The 20246-nt window shown below is 29.8% G+C and overlaps 2 protein-coding genes across 3 annotated transcripts; one reads left to right on the top strand and one right to left on the bottom strand.

Moving 5' to 3' along the window:
• Positions 1–1107: 1107 nt before the first annotated feature.
• Positions 1108–5064, top strand: LOC145041906 (nucleotide pyrophosphatase/phosphodiesterase-like). 2 transcript variants are annotated; one of them, XM_078990153.1, is made up of 13 exons: positions 1108–1241; positions 1491–1802; positions 1971–2062; positions 2141–2201; positions 2291–2413; positions 2504–2596; positions 2894–3020; positions 3098–3179; positions 3273–3405; positions 3484–3689; positions 3773–3898; positions 3972–4281; positions 4458–5064. In XM_078990153.1, exons 2-13 carry the CDS (start codon positions 1563–1565, stop codon positions 4761–4763), a joined length of 1899 nt encoding a protein of 632 aa, XP_078846279.1. In that variant the 5' UTR covers positions 1108–1241; positions 1491–1562; the 3' UTR covers positions 4764–5064. The 2 variants fall into 2 exon arrangements, with proteins under 2 accessions (XP_078846279.1, XP_078846278.1); XM_078990152.1 differs by having other exon boundaries at positions 1108–1802.
• Positions 5065–5620: 556 nt separating this feature from the next.
• Positions 5621–14162, bottom strand: EMB2411 (DNA replication helicase). The gene is made up of 34 exons (XM_078990151.1): positions 13619–14162; positions 12504–12671; positions 12202–12417; positions 12050–12112; positions 11772–11963; positions 11629–11679; positions 11479–11540; positions 11244–11376; positions 11028–11138; positions 10830–10926; positions 10660–10742; positions 10489–10554; positions 10198–10353; positions 10061–10116; positions 9918–9975; positions 9731–9841; positions 9591–9647; positions 9357–9491; positions 9039–9260; positions 8878–8952; positions 8682–8803; positions 8509–8581; positions 8338–8442; positions 8047–8214; positions 7898–7967; positions 7652–7803; positions 7501–7578; positions 7098–7190; positions 6862–7008; positions 6616–6655; positions 6451–6524; positions 6234–6368; positions 6026–6145; positions 5621–5907 (listed from the first exon to the last, which is right to left on the bottom strand). The coding sequence occupies exons 1-34, from the start codon at positions 14066–14068 to the stop codon at positions 5698–5700; spliced, it is 4149 nt and encodes a 1382-aa protein (XP_078846277.1). The 5' UTR covers positions 14069–14162; the 3' UTR covers positions 5621–5697.
• Between the last annotated feature and the right edge of the window lie 6084 nt (positions 14163–20246).

The following is a 20246-nucleotide window of genomic DNA, read 5'->3' as shown; positions in this document are numbered from 1 at the left end:
TATATATATAATTGTTTAAGGTAGAATGATTATTTTCCAAATCCAACAGGTCCACTACAAACATCCACATAGGTAGCACATATCAAAATTCAAAAGTATTAATTACAATATCTTGTTTAATAAAAAGTAATAGGAATAATTTAAAAGTATTAATCAAAATTCAAAAGTATTAATCCAAAAAACATGTCTTATTACTTTTTATTAAACAATATATTGTAATTAATATTTTTGAATTTTGATATGAGTTACCTATCTATGTAGATGTTTGTAGTGAATCTGTTGGATTTGGAAAGTAATCATTTTACCTTAAACAATTTTACATACAAAATGAGAAATCATTATTTATAAACAATTTTACAAATATGCAAGTTCATTTAGATTGTTAAGTTTTAATATTCTGAATTGAAAACAATAATAACAAATGTGAAATGACCATATACAAAGTAAAAATATTAAAAACAGAAATTCATGATTTTAGTGCTAAAAGAATCACCATCTCCTCCACCTCCACCCTTAAATAATGTCATTATTTTTTTCATTTAAATGCATTTATATGTTTTATTAACAGTATTAATAATAACAAGCTCAAAAATTAGTATTCTTATTCATATTTTTAAAAATAACAACAACAAAAACAACAACAACAACAACAACAACAACAATAATAATAATAATAATAATGGATGTGTTTGTAAAAAAAATCCTAATATTTTTTATTTATAGAAAAGTCTCAATATTTTGGGTTAGTTTACGAAATAGTCTCAAATTAATTTGGTACTGGTTTCAACCGCTCAAAAATTGTCAAACTGCAATTTTTTGTCAGTTTTCAGGACTTCTTCGTTTAAAAAAAATGGAACTAAATTGTAACTTTCCATAAATATTGGGACTTTTCTAACAATTTGCCTTTATTGTATTCTCATTCTTAAAAAAAATAATAAAAAAATAAATAATAAATAAATAAACCATATATAAGACATAAAAATAATTAATGAGGGTAATTTAAAATAAAATAAAAAAATCTTCATACATATCTTGTGAGAGTATGGGGTGCTCCTTTATAAGATAAAATAATTGATTGCATGTAGCATGTAGCATGGTAATGTTATGAACAACTAATAACTATAAGCTAACTTTTTTGACAATTTTGTAATTTGGATGAAGGGGAGTACATTTTCTTTATCTTGTTCTTTTAACAATTTGGTTCACGATCTTTGACAACACAATCCAATCTTCTTGAGTAGGTGTGTTTGGTTTGTAAAGGTTTATATATATTTTTTGTAATCATTAGATGTGCATTTTCTTCTTCATCGTCTGATCATTACGACAGTTATTGTGTTCTGATTTTTATTATTAAAATACTATTACAAACTATTATCTAAAGAACACAAATTCCATCAATGAAAGCTAGAACCATCAAGGCATCTACCCAAAATTTTCAACGGAATCATTAACTTTGCCTTAAAATATGGTTAATCTTTATAAATAAACAGGAAAGTCTCCTGCTTTGAAGCGCAGCTATAAATAGACAAGAAAGTGAGTATGCATGACAAGTGTTTGACGAAATGCCAACAATCAGTAATCTCTTCACTGTGCTCTTCTTGTTGGTTTCAAATGCTTTTGTTTATGGAATTTGTGATGCTTCCTCTTACTCTAGTCTCGTAAGCAGTAGTCTTGATCATCAACTTCATGCTCCCAATCCCATTGCTGAACAACCACTCGCCAAGATCGCCCTTCACAAAGCCATTATTGCTCTCCATGCATCAGCTTCTGTTCGTGTTAACCCTACCCTTCTTGGGGCTAAGGTATAAATTAAAAACCCAAGTAAGTTTGTTAATTGTTATACATTTATCCGCATGTATTTCTGTAAGTTTGTATAATTGAAGGTTAGGAATTGAATCTTGATTTCATAATTTCAAACACCTGTTTTTCCTTCTTTTTTGGGGTAACTTTTGGAATTGATATGGTGATAGGGTGATGATACTGAATGGGTGAATGTAGAATTGGATTACCCTGAAGCAACTCAAGCTGACTGGGTTGGAGTTTTTTCTCCAGCAAAGTTCAAGTAATCCTATCTTTTAACCCCTATAATCCCATTAACATCATTTTGTTTAAACATTAATGATTTTTCTGAATGTGACAGCTCATCAGAATCAGAATATTGTTCCTCTGAAACTCCATTCATATGTACAGCCCCAATTAAGGTATTAATTAATTACTTCCAATCTTGAAGGCGATTTGTTTGTTAATAAGTAATCTTTTAATTTACATGACATATGCTTTTTTGTGACAGTATAAGTTTGCAAACCACTCCACTTTTGATTATATTCAAACAGGAAAAGCATCACTAAGCTTCCAGATTATAAATCAGCGTGCAGATTTTGCATTTGCATTATTTACAGGAGGATTGGAAAATGTGTGTGAAGTCACTCTTTCCACTAAATTATTAATTTTATATAAATTCTTCAATCCATGCATGAAATTAATTATATTTTCTTAATTACAGCCAAAGTTGGTTGCTGTTTCGGATCCCATATCATTTGCAAACCCCAAGGCCCCTCTATGGCCTCGTCTTGCCCAAGGAAAGACTTGGGATGAGGTATATTTCCTCTTTCTTGCCTTAACAATACTAAATGACCATTTTACCCTTACATTCTCACAAAACATTTTAACAATATTAACGCGAGAGGAGTTTGATATGGAAATATGTGAAGCATTAGTGTCTTAGTCTTAATACATTAAGCGATGTTTTTTTGGCTTAACCCAGTAAGTTATTTTGTCCAAATTAAATAAAAAAGACAACCATTGACCTCATTAATTTTGTCTAAATTAAGTGCTTAACCAATTAAGCTCATTAAGCCAAAAAACAATGTGTTATGATTAATGGTTGTTACAGATGACAGTAACTTGGACCAGTGGATACAACATTGATGAAGCCACTCCAGTTGTAGAGTGGGGTTGGAAGGGTCAAAGTCAACTTTCTTCCGCAGGAACATTGACCTTTACACGTGGCAGCATGTGTGGTATGCATTGCTACTTAGTTGACCATCTTACCTTAAAATTTGCAAAATTTACATTTGTTTTTTTAACTACCATGTAGGTCCACCTGCACGTACGATTGGATGGCGTGCTCCTGGTTTTATCCACACTAGTTCCTTAAAGGAATTGTGGCCAAACACAATGTATGTGTGCCACCTTTACTTACATTCAGACACTTATTAAGCACTCAAAAGAAAACAAAAAATAAAAATTTGTGACTGGGTCAACTTTTTCAGATACGATTACAGAATGGGGCATATGCTTTTAAACGGATCGATTATTTGGAGTAAAACATATACATTCAAATCATCTCCATATCCAGGACAAGATTCATTACAACGTGTTATTATATTTGGAGACATGGGAAAGGTATTATTAGCACTTAAAAAATCATTCAATATCACAATATCATAATCACAACTAAAGTTGAAGTTTATGTTCTATTAGGCAGAACGTGATGGATCAAATGAGTATGCCACTTATCAGCCAGGATCACTTGTTACTACAGATGAATTAGTCAATGACCTTGACAACTATGATATAGTTTTCCATATAGGAGATTTATCATATGCAAATGGATTTCTTTCACAATGGGATCAGTTCATAGCACAAATCGAACCCATTTCATCAATAAAGCCATACATGATTGCGAGGTTCGGATGGATTTCTATTTTCTAACTGCTTTTTCTAATTTCCAAACAAATAATAAAATGACAAAATCACTTTTATTACACAGTGGGAACCACGAACGTGATTTTCCCAATTCGGGATCTTTCTATGACACACATGATTCAGGTGGGGAATGTGGCGTACCTGCCCAGACCATGTACTATGTTCCAGCAGATAACAGAGCTAAATTTTGGTAAAAATATCGTCTTAACCGATTAAGTTCTTAATTTTTAAAGACTGTTGTTGATATTTTATCATGTTTACAGGTACTCAACGGATTATGGGATGTTTCACTTTTGTATAGCTGATTCAGAGCATGATTGGAGAGAGGGTTCAGAACAGTATGCATGGTTGGAGAAATGTTTTGCATCAGTTGACAGGCAAAAACAACCATGGCTGATTTTTGCTGCTCACCGTGTTCTTGGCTATTCTTCCAACAATTGGTTAGCCAATGCGGGTGCCTTTGAAGAGCCCATGGGACGTGCAAACTTGCAGAAGTTATGGCAGAAATACAAGGTGGACATTGCATTATATGGACATGTTCATAATTATGAAAGAACTTGTCCTATTTACCAGGTAATAACTATTGCTTGATAAAACTGAACCATTTAGTGTTGAATGATTCCAACCTCTTATTAGTTTAGAGAATCGAGGGTTTCTCAATTTTGATGACTGATTCAGAGGTTATCAAACAGCCCCTATGTGTTTTAAAAATCAAGAAAAATGTTACTAACTTATTGGTTTTGGTGTAGAATCAATGTGTAAACTTGGAAACGTCTCATTATTCTGGAACTGTGAGAGGAACAATCCATGTTGTTGTTGGTGGAGGAGGGGGGCATTTGTCGGATTTTACAGAGATTAATACGTATTGGAGTTTGTATAAAGATCACGATTGGGGATTTGTGAAACTAACAGCGTTTAACCACTCTTCACTCCTATTTGAATATAAGAAGAGTAGAGATGGTTTGGTTTATGATAATTTTACAATCTCAAGGGATTATAGAGATGTTTTAGCATGTGTGCATGATGGATGTGAAGCTACCACCTTGGCAAATTAGTAAATGGTATGTCAAAAATTGAAGTTAACCTGGTCAAAAAATAGATGTAAATTTTTTAGTTTTTGTAGCCCCTTAGAGGTCGTTTATGTGTCGATGTAACTTGCTTATGCACACCCTTGTAGTGTCTTGCTAGTTGCTTATAAACTTTTCTCTATTCAAGAAAAGCCTATTTGACTTCCCTTGGAACTATTTGTTTCCTTGTACTCTTCGGTTAATTTAAGTACACACATGCACATCATACTTTTCATCGGTATTAGTTTTCTTTTAATAAACATGATACAACAACCCTAATTATTTCCAAGATACTTGGTGCCCTCTTACACGTAGTAGCTATACTATTTTCATGGAGAGGATGGTCACTTCATTTAAATTCATTGATATAACATGCAAGTTTTGTTAGGGTTTTCTTATAATAAACACACAATAAAGATGAGAAGGAAAAGTTAGAGATCACACATGATTTATATGGTTCACAAGTTTAAGGGGTATGTGATAGTGCTTATTTATGAAGTATTTAGTTTATTGTGTTTTGGTAATTTGAGTGATTGGATTGTTACTTCGGTTTGTTGCCACTAATAGTGAATTTTAAATCAGTTTTTTCATTTATTAATCATCAAAAAAACCAAAATTGTCAAATGTGATTGATTGATTTCAAGGAAATTAATTTCCATACACTCTGAATACCCGGTTTGTTTATGTTTCTTGCTATAAGTATTGCTATAAATCTTAGAGAGTCTAACTGCAATGATTCCTTCATGAATAATTTCAAGACATGGCACTAAAATCCGATTTGATCAAAAACAATTTAATGTTTTCATCATATTCTCGATAATTTATTTTGTATTAACCAGTTTCCATTGTACAAACAAGTGCAAGTGTAATTAATGGGTGCAAAATACAAATTAATAATAATAATAATAATAATAATCTACAGTCACCTTAACTGGGAGCACCTCTTGAGCTGTGGCTCTCCTATTTGGTTGTTAATATTTATATCAATGTCCATTTTATTTACATTCAACATGGAAGAGGAAGAGGAAGAGGAAGAGGAAGAGGAAGAAGATTCTTCTACTTTCTCCATCAAAAGCTTCAGTATTGGAACATACGACAGTGTTCTATATGACCCAACCATAATCAGCTTTTTCTGCCACCCAAATAAATAAAAAACCATTAAAATTATACACACTTTTATCTTTAAAAACAAAAGACAAAATTATGCACAAAATAGTATCAAGTGTCAAGAATTAAAGTAGATTGCTAACCTTGGCACGTGTAAGGGCCACATTGATCCTGTGCCAATCCCCAAGTAGTGAAGATTTGCAATTCTTTGGATTATTGCTTGACCTTACAAATGACACCAATATGCAATCTTTATCCCTTCCCTACATTATGGGAAATACAATTACAAATCAAGAGACTTTCTTCTAAGTAGATGCCAAAAAGATTATTATATAAAAATGTGTTTGTTACCTGGTATTTGTCAATGGTATGTATCTCCACTGATTTTGGAAGATACTGTTTAATGAGATTGGCCTGAGAGTTGTAAGGAGTTATAACACCAATATCTTCCCCCTTAATGCCTTGACAAGTCAATTTCACAGTTATCTGCAAAAATGACATTGACTGTGATTCACAAGATTTGTTTAATTAATTTTTGTTGTGACGCATATTTGCATTGTATTTATACCTCTGTGATTATGTATGCTTCAAGTGGATTATTTACTGTCTTGAATTCTTTAACCTCTAAAGCAGGCAAAAGATCTGTGAACATGAACAAGTATTTGTAAGCAGAGCGTGTAATATAAGAATTAACAAAAAGAAGAATTATGGGAATATGACTATCTATAAAAACCTGTATTAATGAATACTACTTGTCTGACTGGATCCAAAACCTGAAAATTAATACTCCAATAAGTTCAAAGCTATATGGTGTTATTTGAAACAAAGATCTAAAATAAAAATAATGAAAGTGTAAGAATTGTACTTTAATTTCTTTGTATCAACAACATTGTACTTTGAAAACTCGACCCAATTATAATGCTGTAATAGGGTAGGATTTAGGAAGAAATAAAAGTGCATTTTTTATTTTTTTTACTACCTTCTTAAGCCATGAAGAAGAAGAAGAAGAAGATGTAGAAGTTGTATACTCAAGTTTTGCATTTGCTACATCAGGAGAACCACAACGTAACCTATCACCATATATCAAAGCATTGGATAGCTCCATAATGGGTGCACACATACGATACTGCAATTACAAATACATTTATCAAATAACATAAAAATTAAATATCATTTTAAGCTATAAAATAAAGTTAATATAATATAACACCACACCTGGCTTTGCAAAGCTGAAATGGCTTGGGGATGTGCTTCTGAAAGTCTGCAAAAGAGACTTACACCCATTCCATTTTCCCTAGCTTCAGTACTCTGGAATACAAAATCCCTTGGTTATATCCTATATGAGTAAATTACATTTTTGGTCCCTGATCATAACAGTTTTTTTCAATTTCGGTCCTTGTTCCAAGAAAATGACTGTATTTTGGGACCATAATTTCAAAAAATCGGCTATACACAAAATAGTCATTTTACTTGGAACAGGAACCAAAAAACATTGCAAAAACCTCCAATGAGGAACAAACCAACATTGCAATAGAAAAAAAGTTTGGGATCAAAATTGTAAAATCAGGTATACTTAGTGACCAAAAATGTAATTTAATCTAAAATAAAAAATAAGTACCTGAACAAGTGGGGGCAATTGATAATGATCTCCCACTAGTACAAACATTGCTGCAAACATCAAAGGACCCAATGAAACCTAGCAAAAAAAATCCCATTAATCTTAAAGAAAATAACAAAAAGAAAATGTTATATAACAATTAACAACATACAGGAAGTGTAATCTGTCCAGCTTCATCCATAATGCATACATCAAACTTCTTGTCACAAAGCAAAGGGCTAGTAATCCCTAAGCATGTAACTGCAACCACTTTGGCTTCATCCAATCTCACCTTAATATCTTTGGTGCTTTGCATATCACCAGCTGTAAAAATGTTCAACATAATTTCAATTTATATAATTCAACTGATAAACAAGTTAGACTCTTTTTTTTTCTGAAATGTTGAAGTAAATCCAACCATTGATGCAATGGCCACGGATTTCCTCATGCACAGCTTCTTCTCTACCAATACGTATAAAATCAATGCCCTGTAAGTAGTAGTTGATTTAGGTTCAGTTTTTGAACAGTTTTATAAATGTTGAAGAATGGTTGAGGATTTGAAAAGACCTGAGATTTTAATTTGATAAGTAAATTATCAACAGCTGAGTTTGTGTAAGAAGTGAGCAAAATTGTGGCACCTCTCATCAACAATGCCTTCACAGCATGAACCATGGTGGAAGTCTTCCCTGTGCCTGGCATTCCTAGGATAAGTGTATAATCCTTAGCAGTAAGTATCTGAAAATTTACAAAAAACAAAATTCATAACTAAACAAACAGCTTCTTTCATTCCAATGGAATCAACCATTCCATTCCTTCAAACCAAATACTACCTAAGTTAACTATTGATGGATTCCTAACCTTTAGTATCGCTTTGCGTTGATCATCATTCAAAGTCTTCTCTGACCAAATGTATGATACAGCAGGATCTTGACTGAATATACAACCACCATCATATCGAGGAGCCTACAAAGAATATACATGAGAATCTAAATACCTAAAAATAAAAATTGAAGAATTTTTCATACTCACATGAAGGTCAACAATCATGTTTCGAAGGTGTGAACTCCTATCATCTTGTAGAAACATTTGAATGAGGTTGAACCTTAAGACAAACAATACAAGGTCAAAAAATTATACACTACATGATTCATAAGATAACATAGACATTTTATGTTAGCAAGTTGAGATTAATAATTAAGAACCTCATTGTTGCAAATGATGCTGTAAATTCATCTTTATCAATCCGCCAAACCTCTTGACAAAGATCATGGATGATTCTAGAAGGACTACTCCCTGGAAGCCTTAAGCGCTTTGAGAAAGAAGCCTGTTTTGTGCATTTAAAAAAAAATTATTTTTTGTAAAAGGAAACTAAAAAAGTATTGAAATAAACAGACATACAGTGACATTGGTGTGAGTGATGTCCATTATGACACCTCTTGCAACCACAAGACGTTCAGGATCAGTGCTCAAGATCTAAGAACAAGTAATTATGAAGTTATTAATTTATTATAATTTGTAAAGGGAAGAAGCAATTGAGGTCTAAAGTTATATAAAATTACCACATAGTCCCCGGTTTTAAGAGAGCATTCCAAATCATTCCCTGAAGGTGAAAGATTTGAATCATTCGCATCATGGCGTACAAAGCGATAAACAAATCGGTTTCCTTGAGTGAAGTTTTTCAGTGGAATTTGATCTGAAGTGTCAAGAACAATGGAGGGTAGACATGTACTTGAATGTTGACTTTTCAAACTTTGTGAGCCCCACATATCTTTCTTCACAACCTGGAGATAACAAAAATATAAAAAAACAGGAAAACATATTCAAACAAGAAAAAAAAATATATAAAATTAGGAACTGTTTGTATTTATATTTTATACCTCCAGTTCATTTGCTTCTAAATCAATCAACCTTTCCCATTTCTTAAGAAAGATACAATGAGCAGATGTCAAATGACTCACAAGTGAAGTGTAAACATCACCTAATCCACTTCCCTCAACACTTCCATTGTTTGCCTTCAAAATATAAACACAACTTGTTTAAGAAACTTCAAATTTGTAACTATTTTGAGCTAATGGTGAAGAAAATGTAAGGTGTATGTTAGCACACTGTACCTTATGGTAGACTGTACAAGCATTAAGGTGTCTGCAACTTTTGCACATGTTTGGGACCTGAAACATATAAACCATTTATTTAGTTAAAAACTAAAGCCTCACATAATTTTAAATTGATAGGATAATGGATAACTAAAAACCTGCAACATTGGTGGAAGCTGTTGCACCATTGATGCTTTCAAAATATCACTTGCAAGTTCATTACGCCTCATAATTAGCCCCACTAAGTCAGATCTTTTAACCGAAATTCCCTTTACAAAAGTAAATAAATTGAGAAACATTTTGGGTACAAAATATAAGAAACATTTTATGTGATTTTTTTTTTACCTGTGTTTGATCTGTGTGGAGATAGTATAGTAGACCATGATCTATATTCTTTTTGTACCTGAAAGGAAGTAAACAAGAAGAACATATAAGAAATTCACAGAGTTAAGAATTACTAATTTTGTTATAATATAAATATAGAACACCTTTCAGACATGAGGAGAGTGTACAACATGACTTGAGCACTATGTTCCATGGCTGCCTGCATTATAACAAGGTAGAAATGAAGTGATACAACAGAAATGGTGTAAGGTATTTTATAAAGAATCTTGATGAAAAATACATGTCCATTTGTTGCTTTTCCAGTTTTGAACTCTAGAGGCATGATGAAATCACTGGTTTCATTACTTTTTGAAGTAACTTTTACACGCATAGATGCATCTATGACTCCTTTCAACCCGTATTTTGGAGCCCATGCCATTTCCTCAATATCAACAACCTGAATACAGAAGAAATGCATTTAAAGAACTTGTTAACCTAATCAATGCAGCTATGGTTAAGCAATTGAATCTCAACTTATGCATAAACAAATGTAGTTATTCACAAAACAAATGAGACTGCAGGAGATACCTACCTCAGTTATTTTCACCTTCTTAACTCCATCACTAGAGCCAAAATCAACATTAGGATTCATAGGGCCCTACACAAGTTTATAGCATCAATATATGAGTACAAAATGTATAAATTAAAGAAGGCTCTTATTTCATAACACGGAACACAAAATCAAAACTAAAATTTTTAGCACCTGTGAATCGCGAAAGAGTAAGATCCAATTTAATAACTTTGGGATTGCCTCAATCATGGTCTTGTGAACATCACCTTCATATACTGTAATCACCAGTAAAATTGAAGTTCAGTTTACAAAGTTGACACTTCTGAATAAACTAATTCCAGTGAATTTTAATGGATATTCACCTCCACAAGCATACAAACTCTCGTAATTCTTCTGAAGCAAGATTCTTGCATACTCCTCAAGGAACACTTTGGTTGGATTTTCTTTAACAAGTCCAGCCTATCACAAAAATGAAGTTCCATTCAGCTAAAAACACAAATGCAATGAAAACAAAATGGGAATTTCAGTTTCAAGTAATGGAGGTTATAAGTTATAAAGACCTGAAATAGTTGATGAAGTAAGGTGCCAAGAAGTGCTGCAGCTGACTGTTCATTGCTCTTTAATCTTTCATCAAGAACAGTGCGACGTGGACAGCTGAAACTACCAGCTACCTGCCACCATGGCAATTATTGGTAGATAAGATATAATGAAGTAAAATATGATTAATAAGATAAGATATAAAATATAAATCATGTAATGAAAATGATAAAAATTACCCGAGTTCCAGACACTAATATATCAGGGTGAACAATTAAATACCCTTTGTCATGATTCACATCACATTTTCCCTCATCATTGAATTCACCAATAACATGCACAGTATCTCCAGGTGCTATCACACTATAAAACCTGTAAAAAAGTATATATCAAATATTTATCCAAAACCCGAATTCAAAAATCAAAAAAAGACAACAAATTTCCTATTTTATGTTCAAAGAATAAGATTTATACCACTCATCTGACAAACAAACAGACCGTTCTTCTCCACATTGCTCATTCAGCAGCCTTAAAACCTGAGAATAACAACATATTAATATATTATAACAGATTTATAATACAATGGATTACAAATTTACAAAAAGATATATTTTAGAATCAAACCTTTGAAGAGCACTGAGAGCCATTTGATCCAACAAACTGTTTCTCTGATACCTAAAATACAGAATGATGCAGCATAATAGATCTCACCTGTGGCTTCTATTATTGTAACATAAATAATAAGTAGATAAAACTGTGAAGCATACCTCAAAGACAAGAAAATAGACATTAGAAGGCTCTATCTTGACCTTTTCTGTTGAACCCATTGTTGTTCTTTCCACATGTATTCGATTATTGTGTTTATTTTGATATGATTTTATTGAAGTTTTGGTGTCTGTGCATACTTGATCTTCAACACATATTACATCTTCTACTTGATCTAGAAGTTCTAGCAATGCCTAAAGAAACAAACAGCACATGAGTACTATATTAATACCATATTACAATTGGTTTAAACAGGGTTGCTTAAAGATAAAAGTAGAACCTTTTTGTGTTGCTTTGAACCCAACTGAGTTGATTCTCCATTAGTATCAACACTATCAGCATTCTGTATTTCATTCATGAAAATTAGCCAAGGAATAAAACTGTAAAAGAATAGAAGAGAGGGAATCATGAAAAAGAAAAGAGATAGATAACCTTATCGTGGCATGATGGTGGAGTCTTAAAAGGGCTCCTAAAGTCCACATTATGCTTATCAATTGCTTTCTCATTGCTACCATATGAAATCAAATCTTGCTCAAGGTTACGTTTTTCCAAATTTATCCCTTTTATGAACTTCAATGAATTTTCAGCCCCTTTCAAAGGAGGAGAAGAAAGAAACCTTTCTAGCTTGACTGCTGAGCAAGGAGATAACTGCATTTCAAACATTTGGAAATGTCAGAAAGTGGCTGAAATTTAGTAAAAGTTAAGTGTCATCACTAAAGAAACATTTCACATGCCTTGTTATCAGAACTTTGTTTGAATTTCATGATGTTGAACCTTGAAGATTCTCCTAATACTTTTCGCACATCCACTAAATTCTTTGTTAATGCATGAAGTCGCTCATTTACTGGTGAAATCCTCCATGTGACCTCATCACCTCCATCATCCTGGCTTTGGTCTATCAACTGTCATAATATGAGACAATACAAAGAAAACATGTCACATCTCAAGTTATATTCAAGAAAACATACTAAGGTGCTGTTTGTTTTTTTGAAGTCAAAATGTCTGCAGTCTACGGACCACATCTGCAAGCCTCTGCGGCAGAAGAGGTGGACCAAATGTCCGCAGTCTGCAATAAGAAGACTGTTTGTTTTTAACGTCTGCGGGCCGTTAAAATAAATTGAATTTTTAAACTTAATTTCATGTTATAAACATTAAAAATGTATTTTTAACAAAAAAATGAAAGAAAAAAAAAAAAAACTGCACGGTGGCCATGTTTTTTTTTTTTTTTTAAGGTTAAAATGAGGTCTGAAGACCTTTGAAGACAGTGGCCCATGTCTGCGCCAGGAAGACCTCGCGCAGACGTTTTCTGATCTGCGCACTTCCAAAAAACAAACAATCTGCGAGGGCATATGTCTGCGCGTAGAAAGTGGTTGCGCAGATCTTCACACAAAAAACAAACAGCCCCTAAGTAAAAAAGTAAAAGAGGAATATATTTTTTCCCGCATAATCAATGTTACTGCTCATTCCCATCACAACCCCAAATGCATGTTTTTTTGTAAATTTTATCTATGTAGATGTCTACAAAAGATTGCAAAGCAACAAATCCAATTCTTAAGTTCCTTTATTTCAAAGAGTTGAATATATCTTAATTTTTTTAGCAGAAGAAATGCAATGAAACAGGTGCCAAGCTAAACGATGGGGGAATTGTACAATAAAAGGCTACACTCATAATGTTATTTGTTCATACAGGACCAAAAAGGATCCATATCTGAATGTGGTTAATGAACAATAAAAATTGTAAATGTCTGTAAAGAGGGTATTGCAATGCCCAAAAAAATGGAAGTGAAAGACTTCTATGCAAATCTTGCAAAGGGTGTTGAGTTGAAGAGCAGAGTTACTAGAATCTTACCATCCCAGGGGAAAATTTTATTCGTTTGCGAGAAACAGATTTGCAGAACTCGGGTGAAACCTCCAACTGATTTCCACTAGCATCACTCCTAACAACCGATATAAGCTCTTCAATAGGTGTACTTTGAGAAGCGTTTTTGTTACCTTCTTTATCGGCATCCCCCGAACCCAAATCATTTCTAGGGTTTATCCCGGAATCTGAACTACCAGCAGCAGCAGTACTGGCAACCGGTTCGTTTAGTCTTACTGGATCCGGCCCGACATCAACTGATGATACTTTTGCGATGGTGGGTTGCTGTTTTTGTGGGTTTTGAGATAGAGAGTTTTGAGTGTGGCGTTCGAAGAAATGTTGGATGCCAAATTTGGAGGGTTTTTCAGAGGATTGGTGTTGAACTTGATTTGATTTCTTCGACCCTCCGGTGACGGAGGCGGCTTTCTTCCTCGGCGGCATTTCTTGAAGAACTCGTGTATCCGAGACAGAAAATTAGAGTGCGATTGTTATTGGTGAATGAAAATGGAGCTCCCGCCAGAAATAAAAGAAAAGGAATTTTAATTGCTCGTTTGGGGGGAAGGGAAGGTACCCTGTATTTCTTTCGTTCCTTTCCGTCTGTGAATTAAAATGACAAATATACCCTCCTACCTCACTCTATTTATCTAACTAATAAATAAATTTTCACAGTAAAAATTCATAAATTATTTATCAATTACTTTAAATAAATTATTAATTATAAAATATATCAAAATTTAAAGTTATTATAACTTCAAATTTAAAATATAATTAGAAAAAGTAAATTTGAATTTTGAAGGGTTGCCTAATATATCTCTTTAACATGAGGCATGATATTAATGAAGAATTGTATTAGAGTGACACATGTCAAATAGAGATTAAAACTATTCATTTATTAGAATAGGGATTAGTTTTTGCCATAATTGATTTTTGATAAATCCAACAAAACACCATCGAAACCAGAATTATTATCTATTGCATCTAAAAAAAAATCATGAGACTTTCTACAATCTGAAGAGCTTTTGAAGAATCGCTTATGATGTTGCTTACAAATATGTAGAGAAATTAAATTGACTTAACTTTTCGTGCTAACTAAAGACATATGTGCTTAGACGATACATGCATAGTTTACTAATATAAGTAAATGAAACATAAGGCAAAGACATATTTTGCTTTGAGAAAACTAAGGCACTAACATTATTTAATCGATTCATGAAATAGTTTACTAATATAAGTAACGGAATAGTCACCTATGAAAACACATCATTAATGATTGTTCCAATGTCGTAAGCAAAACCTAAATAAATCAGTCATAAAGACTAAATATATATATAAAATTAAGGATTAAATATGTATAAACTAAAATTTATATTACCATATTAAGTCATGTTACCAGTTTAACCTAAAGTAACCGATTATAATGATTGAATGTGTACAAAAAAACAAGATAGAATAAAAAATATATTATTCTATTAAGTAATTTTCCCAGAGTTTTAATATGTTTCATACTTAATATTTTTATGACTTTTTCCATCCATGTAGTTGATGTTGGAACCAATATGAAACAAATAACGAACATGTCAAAGTTTTAAACAACTTGACTCATGGTGTAATGACAAGGTTGAAAATCAATTTTTAGATTACATTGTAAAACCACAACATTTAATAAGATGTGGCTTAAGATGACAATTCTATACATAATTTATAATTGTATATATAAATGTTTATTTTTCAATTATTTTAAGTTTTTTTTACAGTCACTTATTCATTAGTGATTAAAAACACGTAAAAAATCATAAGGCATTTTTTTACTTTTATTAGGATCTTATTTTTGTTTTTGACCTTCACTTGAGAGTCTTCTAAATCTATCACCCAAAACATCTCGATGAAATGGCCACAACTTTTTCGTGAATTTGAAGAAACAAATTTAGATTACAAAAAAAAAAAAAAAAAAAAAAAAAAACTCTATCCATGAATGAATTGTGTTACAAACAGGGTAATGGAATGTATAAAATCATTGATGAGGAAAATCATATTACAACCACACCCTTATAATGTTTACTGAACTTTTATAAAGTATTAGCAAGAAATCCTCAAAAATCATACAAAATTAAGAGAAAACTTTAAAGTATTAGCAAGAAATCCTCAAAAATCATACAAAAATAAGAGAAAACATGGTTAAATTGAAAAGAATAATGTGTTTACCTTAAACAAATGGAAAATGGTAATGATTTTGATTTCATACACCATATGTATGATTTTGATTTCATATCGGAATAAAATACCTCATTATTTTCATATACCATTTATATAAGTAAGAAAAACGAAAAACACCCCTTTTATTTGAGATTCTAATTTTGATTTTATTGTTTGGTCAAACCCCTGAAGTTTAAAAGTTACATTTGATATTATAGTACACAATAAATACAAGATTTACATGATTAAAATTGTAATACATATTATTCTTAATAGTAAAAATAGTCACATGCATCAGCGGTGAGCAATGCACTTGTTGTACCAAGAGGCTTAACGGTAGGGGAAATACACCGGGTTCAGACTGGAAGTCGGCATAGGATGGCGGTGGAGCCATCATAGTAGTAAATCGATGGTGTATCTAGGGACTAGGATAGGGGAAACATCGACGGTCGTTGTTGGTGAATCAATGGCTGAACCAGAAACTCGTGAACAAGAAACGATGCCCGACCCAGAAACACTTTGAGTTGGCGACTTACAATGGTCCGATTAAGGTTGCAGGTTTGTGACAAACAATGGTGCGGTTAAGGGAGGCTGAGAGAGAAATATATTGTGATGTGCAGATGATGAAGGCGGTTTGTTATAGATTTAACCCTAAGTGTGTATGTGTTTGTGTGTGTATGTGTCTATATATCATGTTATATTATAAATGAAACATTTTTTCTTTCACTACATTCATTTAAAACTCCAATGCATTTTTCCTTTCATCACATTCATTTAAAATTCTCATGACTTTTCAATTTCTTTCTAATAATAATTATAAGTTAGTTAATAAGGTTAAATAAATATATACTATATTATAAAGGAAACATTTTTTTTTCATCACATTCATTTGAAACTCTCGTGCATTTTTCATTTCATCACATTCATTTGAAACTCCCATGACTTTTCAATTGATTTCTAATAATAATTATAAGTTGGTTAATAATCTTAAATAAATATAAAACCAAAAGTGTAATCATATATAAACGAAATTTCAATATGAAAATAATATTATTTCTACTTATAAAGTTATATTTTTTAACTTTTAATATATTATACTTAATTTATTAGTTTTAATGTATTATTGGATGTAAACAATTATCATTTTAAAGATATAATTTTTAAACAATTTGTATAAAATACTAAAATTATTAATTTGAATATAATATTACAGAGTCAACTTAAATATAAATTTTAGTTTAACTTAAACAACCCAACAAATATTTTGTAAATAGTTAAAAGTGATTAATTGTAGTGTCTTTCTAATAATGATTATAAGTTAGTTAACAAGGTTAAACAAATATCAAACCTAAAGTATAATCATAAATATATTAAATTTTAATCTTAAAATAATATTTTTATAAAGTTATGTCTTTAATTTTTAACATATTATACTTAATTTATTAGAGTTAGTATGCTGTTGTATATAAATCATTATCAGTTTAAAGCTACAACTTTTGAACAGTTTGGACAATTTACTTAAATTGTTAATTTAAATATAACATTACAATGTCAACTTAAATATAAATTTCAGTTCCACTTAAAAAAACAAATAATATTTTGTGAGTAGTTAAAAGTGATAAATTAAAAAACAAAATTGTAATCTCAAGTTAACTAAAATATTTCCTAAATATATTTTTATAATCGTTAAAAGTTTTCAAATAAGTAGCTAATAACTTATAATAACAACAGTTAAAAATAACTACATATAAATGATTGTATTGTTACCTTTAAAATTAAAAAAAATAATGTTTTATTTTTTAAATAATTATAATGATAAAAATTAAAACATTAAGCAAATAAATTTTAATAATTTAACTAACAATAACAACAACTATATATAACATTAAACCATATATTATATTTAACTTTATTAATGTGTAACTCACTGGTAGATGTTATTAAAACAAATGAGATTATGCAGTTATAATAGATGTATATATTATCATACAGTTCAAAATAATCAATATATTATATCAATTTAGTATACAAATCGTTATATCAAATTTAACAACAACGCTATTGTTATATTTAAAAAAAAAGTTAAAAACATATATTTTTAAAGACTTTACTATATAGACGTTTTTGCACGAGCAATTTTTTTCTAATAATTATTATAAGTTGGTTAATAATAATAAATAAATATCAAACTTAAATTGTAATCATGTATAAACTAAATTTCAATATTAAAATAATATATTTACTTTTACTTATAAAGTTATGTTTTATAACTTTTAACATATTATACTTAATTTCTTAATTTTAATATATTGTTGGATGTAAACCATTATCATTTTAAAGTTACAAATTTTGAACAACTTGTGTAACATACTTAAATTATAAATTTAAATATAACATTACAGGATCAACTTAAATATAAATTTTACTTTAACTTAAACAACCCAAAGAATATTTTGTAAATAGTTAAAAGTGATAAATTGTAGAGTGTTTCTAATAATGATTATAAGTTGGTTAACAAGGTTAAATAAATATCAAACTTAAAGTGTAATAATAAATAAATTTAATTTTAATATTAAACTAATAACTCTATTTCTACTTATAAAGTTATATTTTTCACTTTTAACGTATTATACTTAATTTATTATATTTAATATGTTGTTGTATGTAAACCATTATCAGTTTAAAGTTACAACTTTTGAACTGTTTTGATAAAATACTTAAATTGTTAATTTAAACATAACATAACAATGTCAACTTAAATATAAATTTCAACTCTACTTAAAAAACCTAATGCATATTTTGTGAATAGTTAAAAGTGATAAATTGTAGTGCTAAATGCAAAAACTAAATTATAATCTCAATTTAACTAAAGTATTTACTAAATATATTTTTATAATCGTTAAAAGTTTTCAAATAGTAGCTTAAAATAACTTACGATAACAATAGTTAAAAATAACTCTATATAAATGATTATATTGTTACATTTAAAATAAATAAAAAACAATGTTTTATGTTTTAAATAATTATAATGATAGAAATTAAAATGTTAAGCAGAAATTAATTAACTATAACAACAACTATAAATAACATTAAACCATATATTGTATTTAATTTTATTTATGAGTAACCCGCTGGTATAAGTCATATAAAATGGTTGAGATTACACAGTTACAATGGATGTATATATTATCATATAATTCAAAATAATCGATATATTATATCAATTTAGTATACGAATTATTATATCAAATTTAACAACAATGCTCTTGTAATATTAAAAAAAAAAAAACAAATATTTGTAAAGATTTCAGCAATATAGGTGTTTTTGTGCAACGCACGGACGTTCGCCTAGTATCCTTATAAAGGAAGTATTTTTCCTTTCACCACATTCTTTTGAAACTCATGCATTTTTTCTTTCACCACATTCATTTGAAACTCCCATGACTTTTCATTTTCTTTCTAATAATGATTATAAGTTGGTTAATAAGATTAAATAAATATAAAACCTAAACTCTAATCATATATAAACTAAATTTTGATATTAAAATAATATATTACTTCTAATTATAAAGTTATATTTTTTTAACTTTTAACATATTATACTTAATTTATTAGTTTTAATATATTGTTGGATGCAAACCACTATCACTTCAAAGCTACAACTTTTGAACAATTTGTATAAAATACTTAAATTATAAATTTAAATATAACATTATTGGATCAACTTAAATATAAATTTTAATTTAACTAAACAACCAAATAATATTTTGTAAATAATTAAAAGTGATAAATTGTAGTGTCTTTATAATAATAGTTATAAGTTAGTTAATAAAGTTAAATAAATATTAAACGTAAAGTGTAATCATAAATAAAGTAAATTTCAGTATTAAAATAATATCTTTTCTTTTACTTATAAAGTTATATCTTTGACTTTTAACATATTATACTTAATTTATTAGATTTAATATATTGTTGTATGTAAACCATTATCAGTTTAAAACTACATGTTTTAAACAGCTTGGACAAAATACTTAAATTGTTAATTAAATATAACATTATAGTATCAACTTAAATATAAAATTCAGTTCCACTTAAAAAACCCAATAAATATTTTGTGTATAGTTAAAAGTGATAAATTGTAGTACTAAATACAAAAACTAAATTATAATCTCAATTTAACTAAAATATATCCTATATATATTTTTATAATCGTTAAAAGTTTTCAAATAGATAGCTTAAAATAACTTACAATAACAGTGGTTAGAAAATATCTATATATAAATGATTATATTGTTACCTTTGTGGCTTATTAATATGATATACTTAATTTGTTAACATCAATATATTGTTAAATAAATAACCTATATTAATATATCAAATAAGCTTAAAAATTTTAGTGCAAAATTTAAAATCTAAAGTAAAATAT

The sequence above is a fragment of the Lactuca saligna genome, chromosome 4, assembly GCF_052625555.1.
Source record: "Lactuca saligna cultivar CGN05327 chromosome 4, ASM5262555v1, whole genome shotgun sequence".
NCBI lineage: Eukaryota > Viridiplantae > Streptophyta > Magnoliopsida > Asterales > Asteraceae > Lactuca > Lactuca saligna.
The sequence above is the reverse complement of the archived record's forward strand: the minus strand, read 5'-3'. Positions and strand labels throughout refer to the sequence as shown.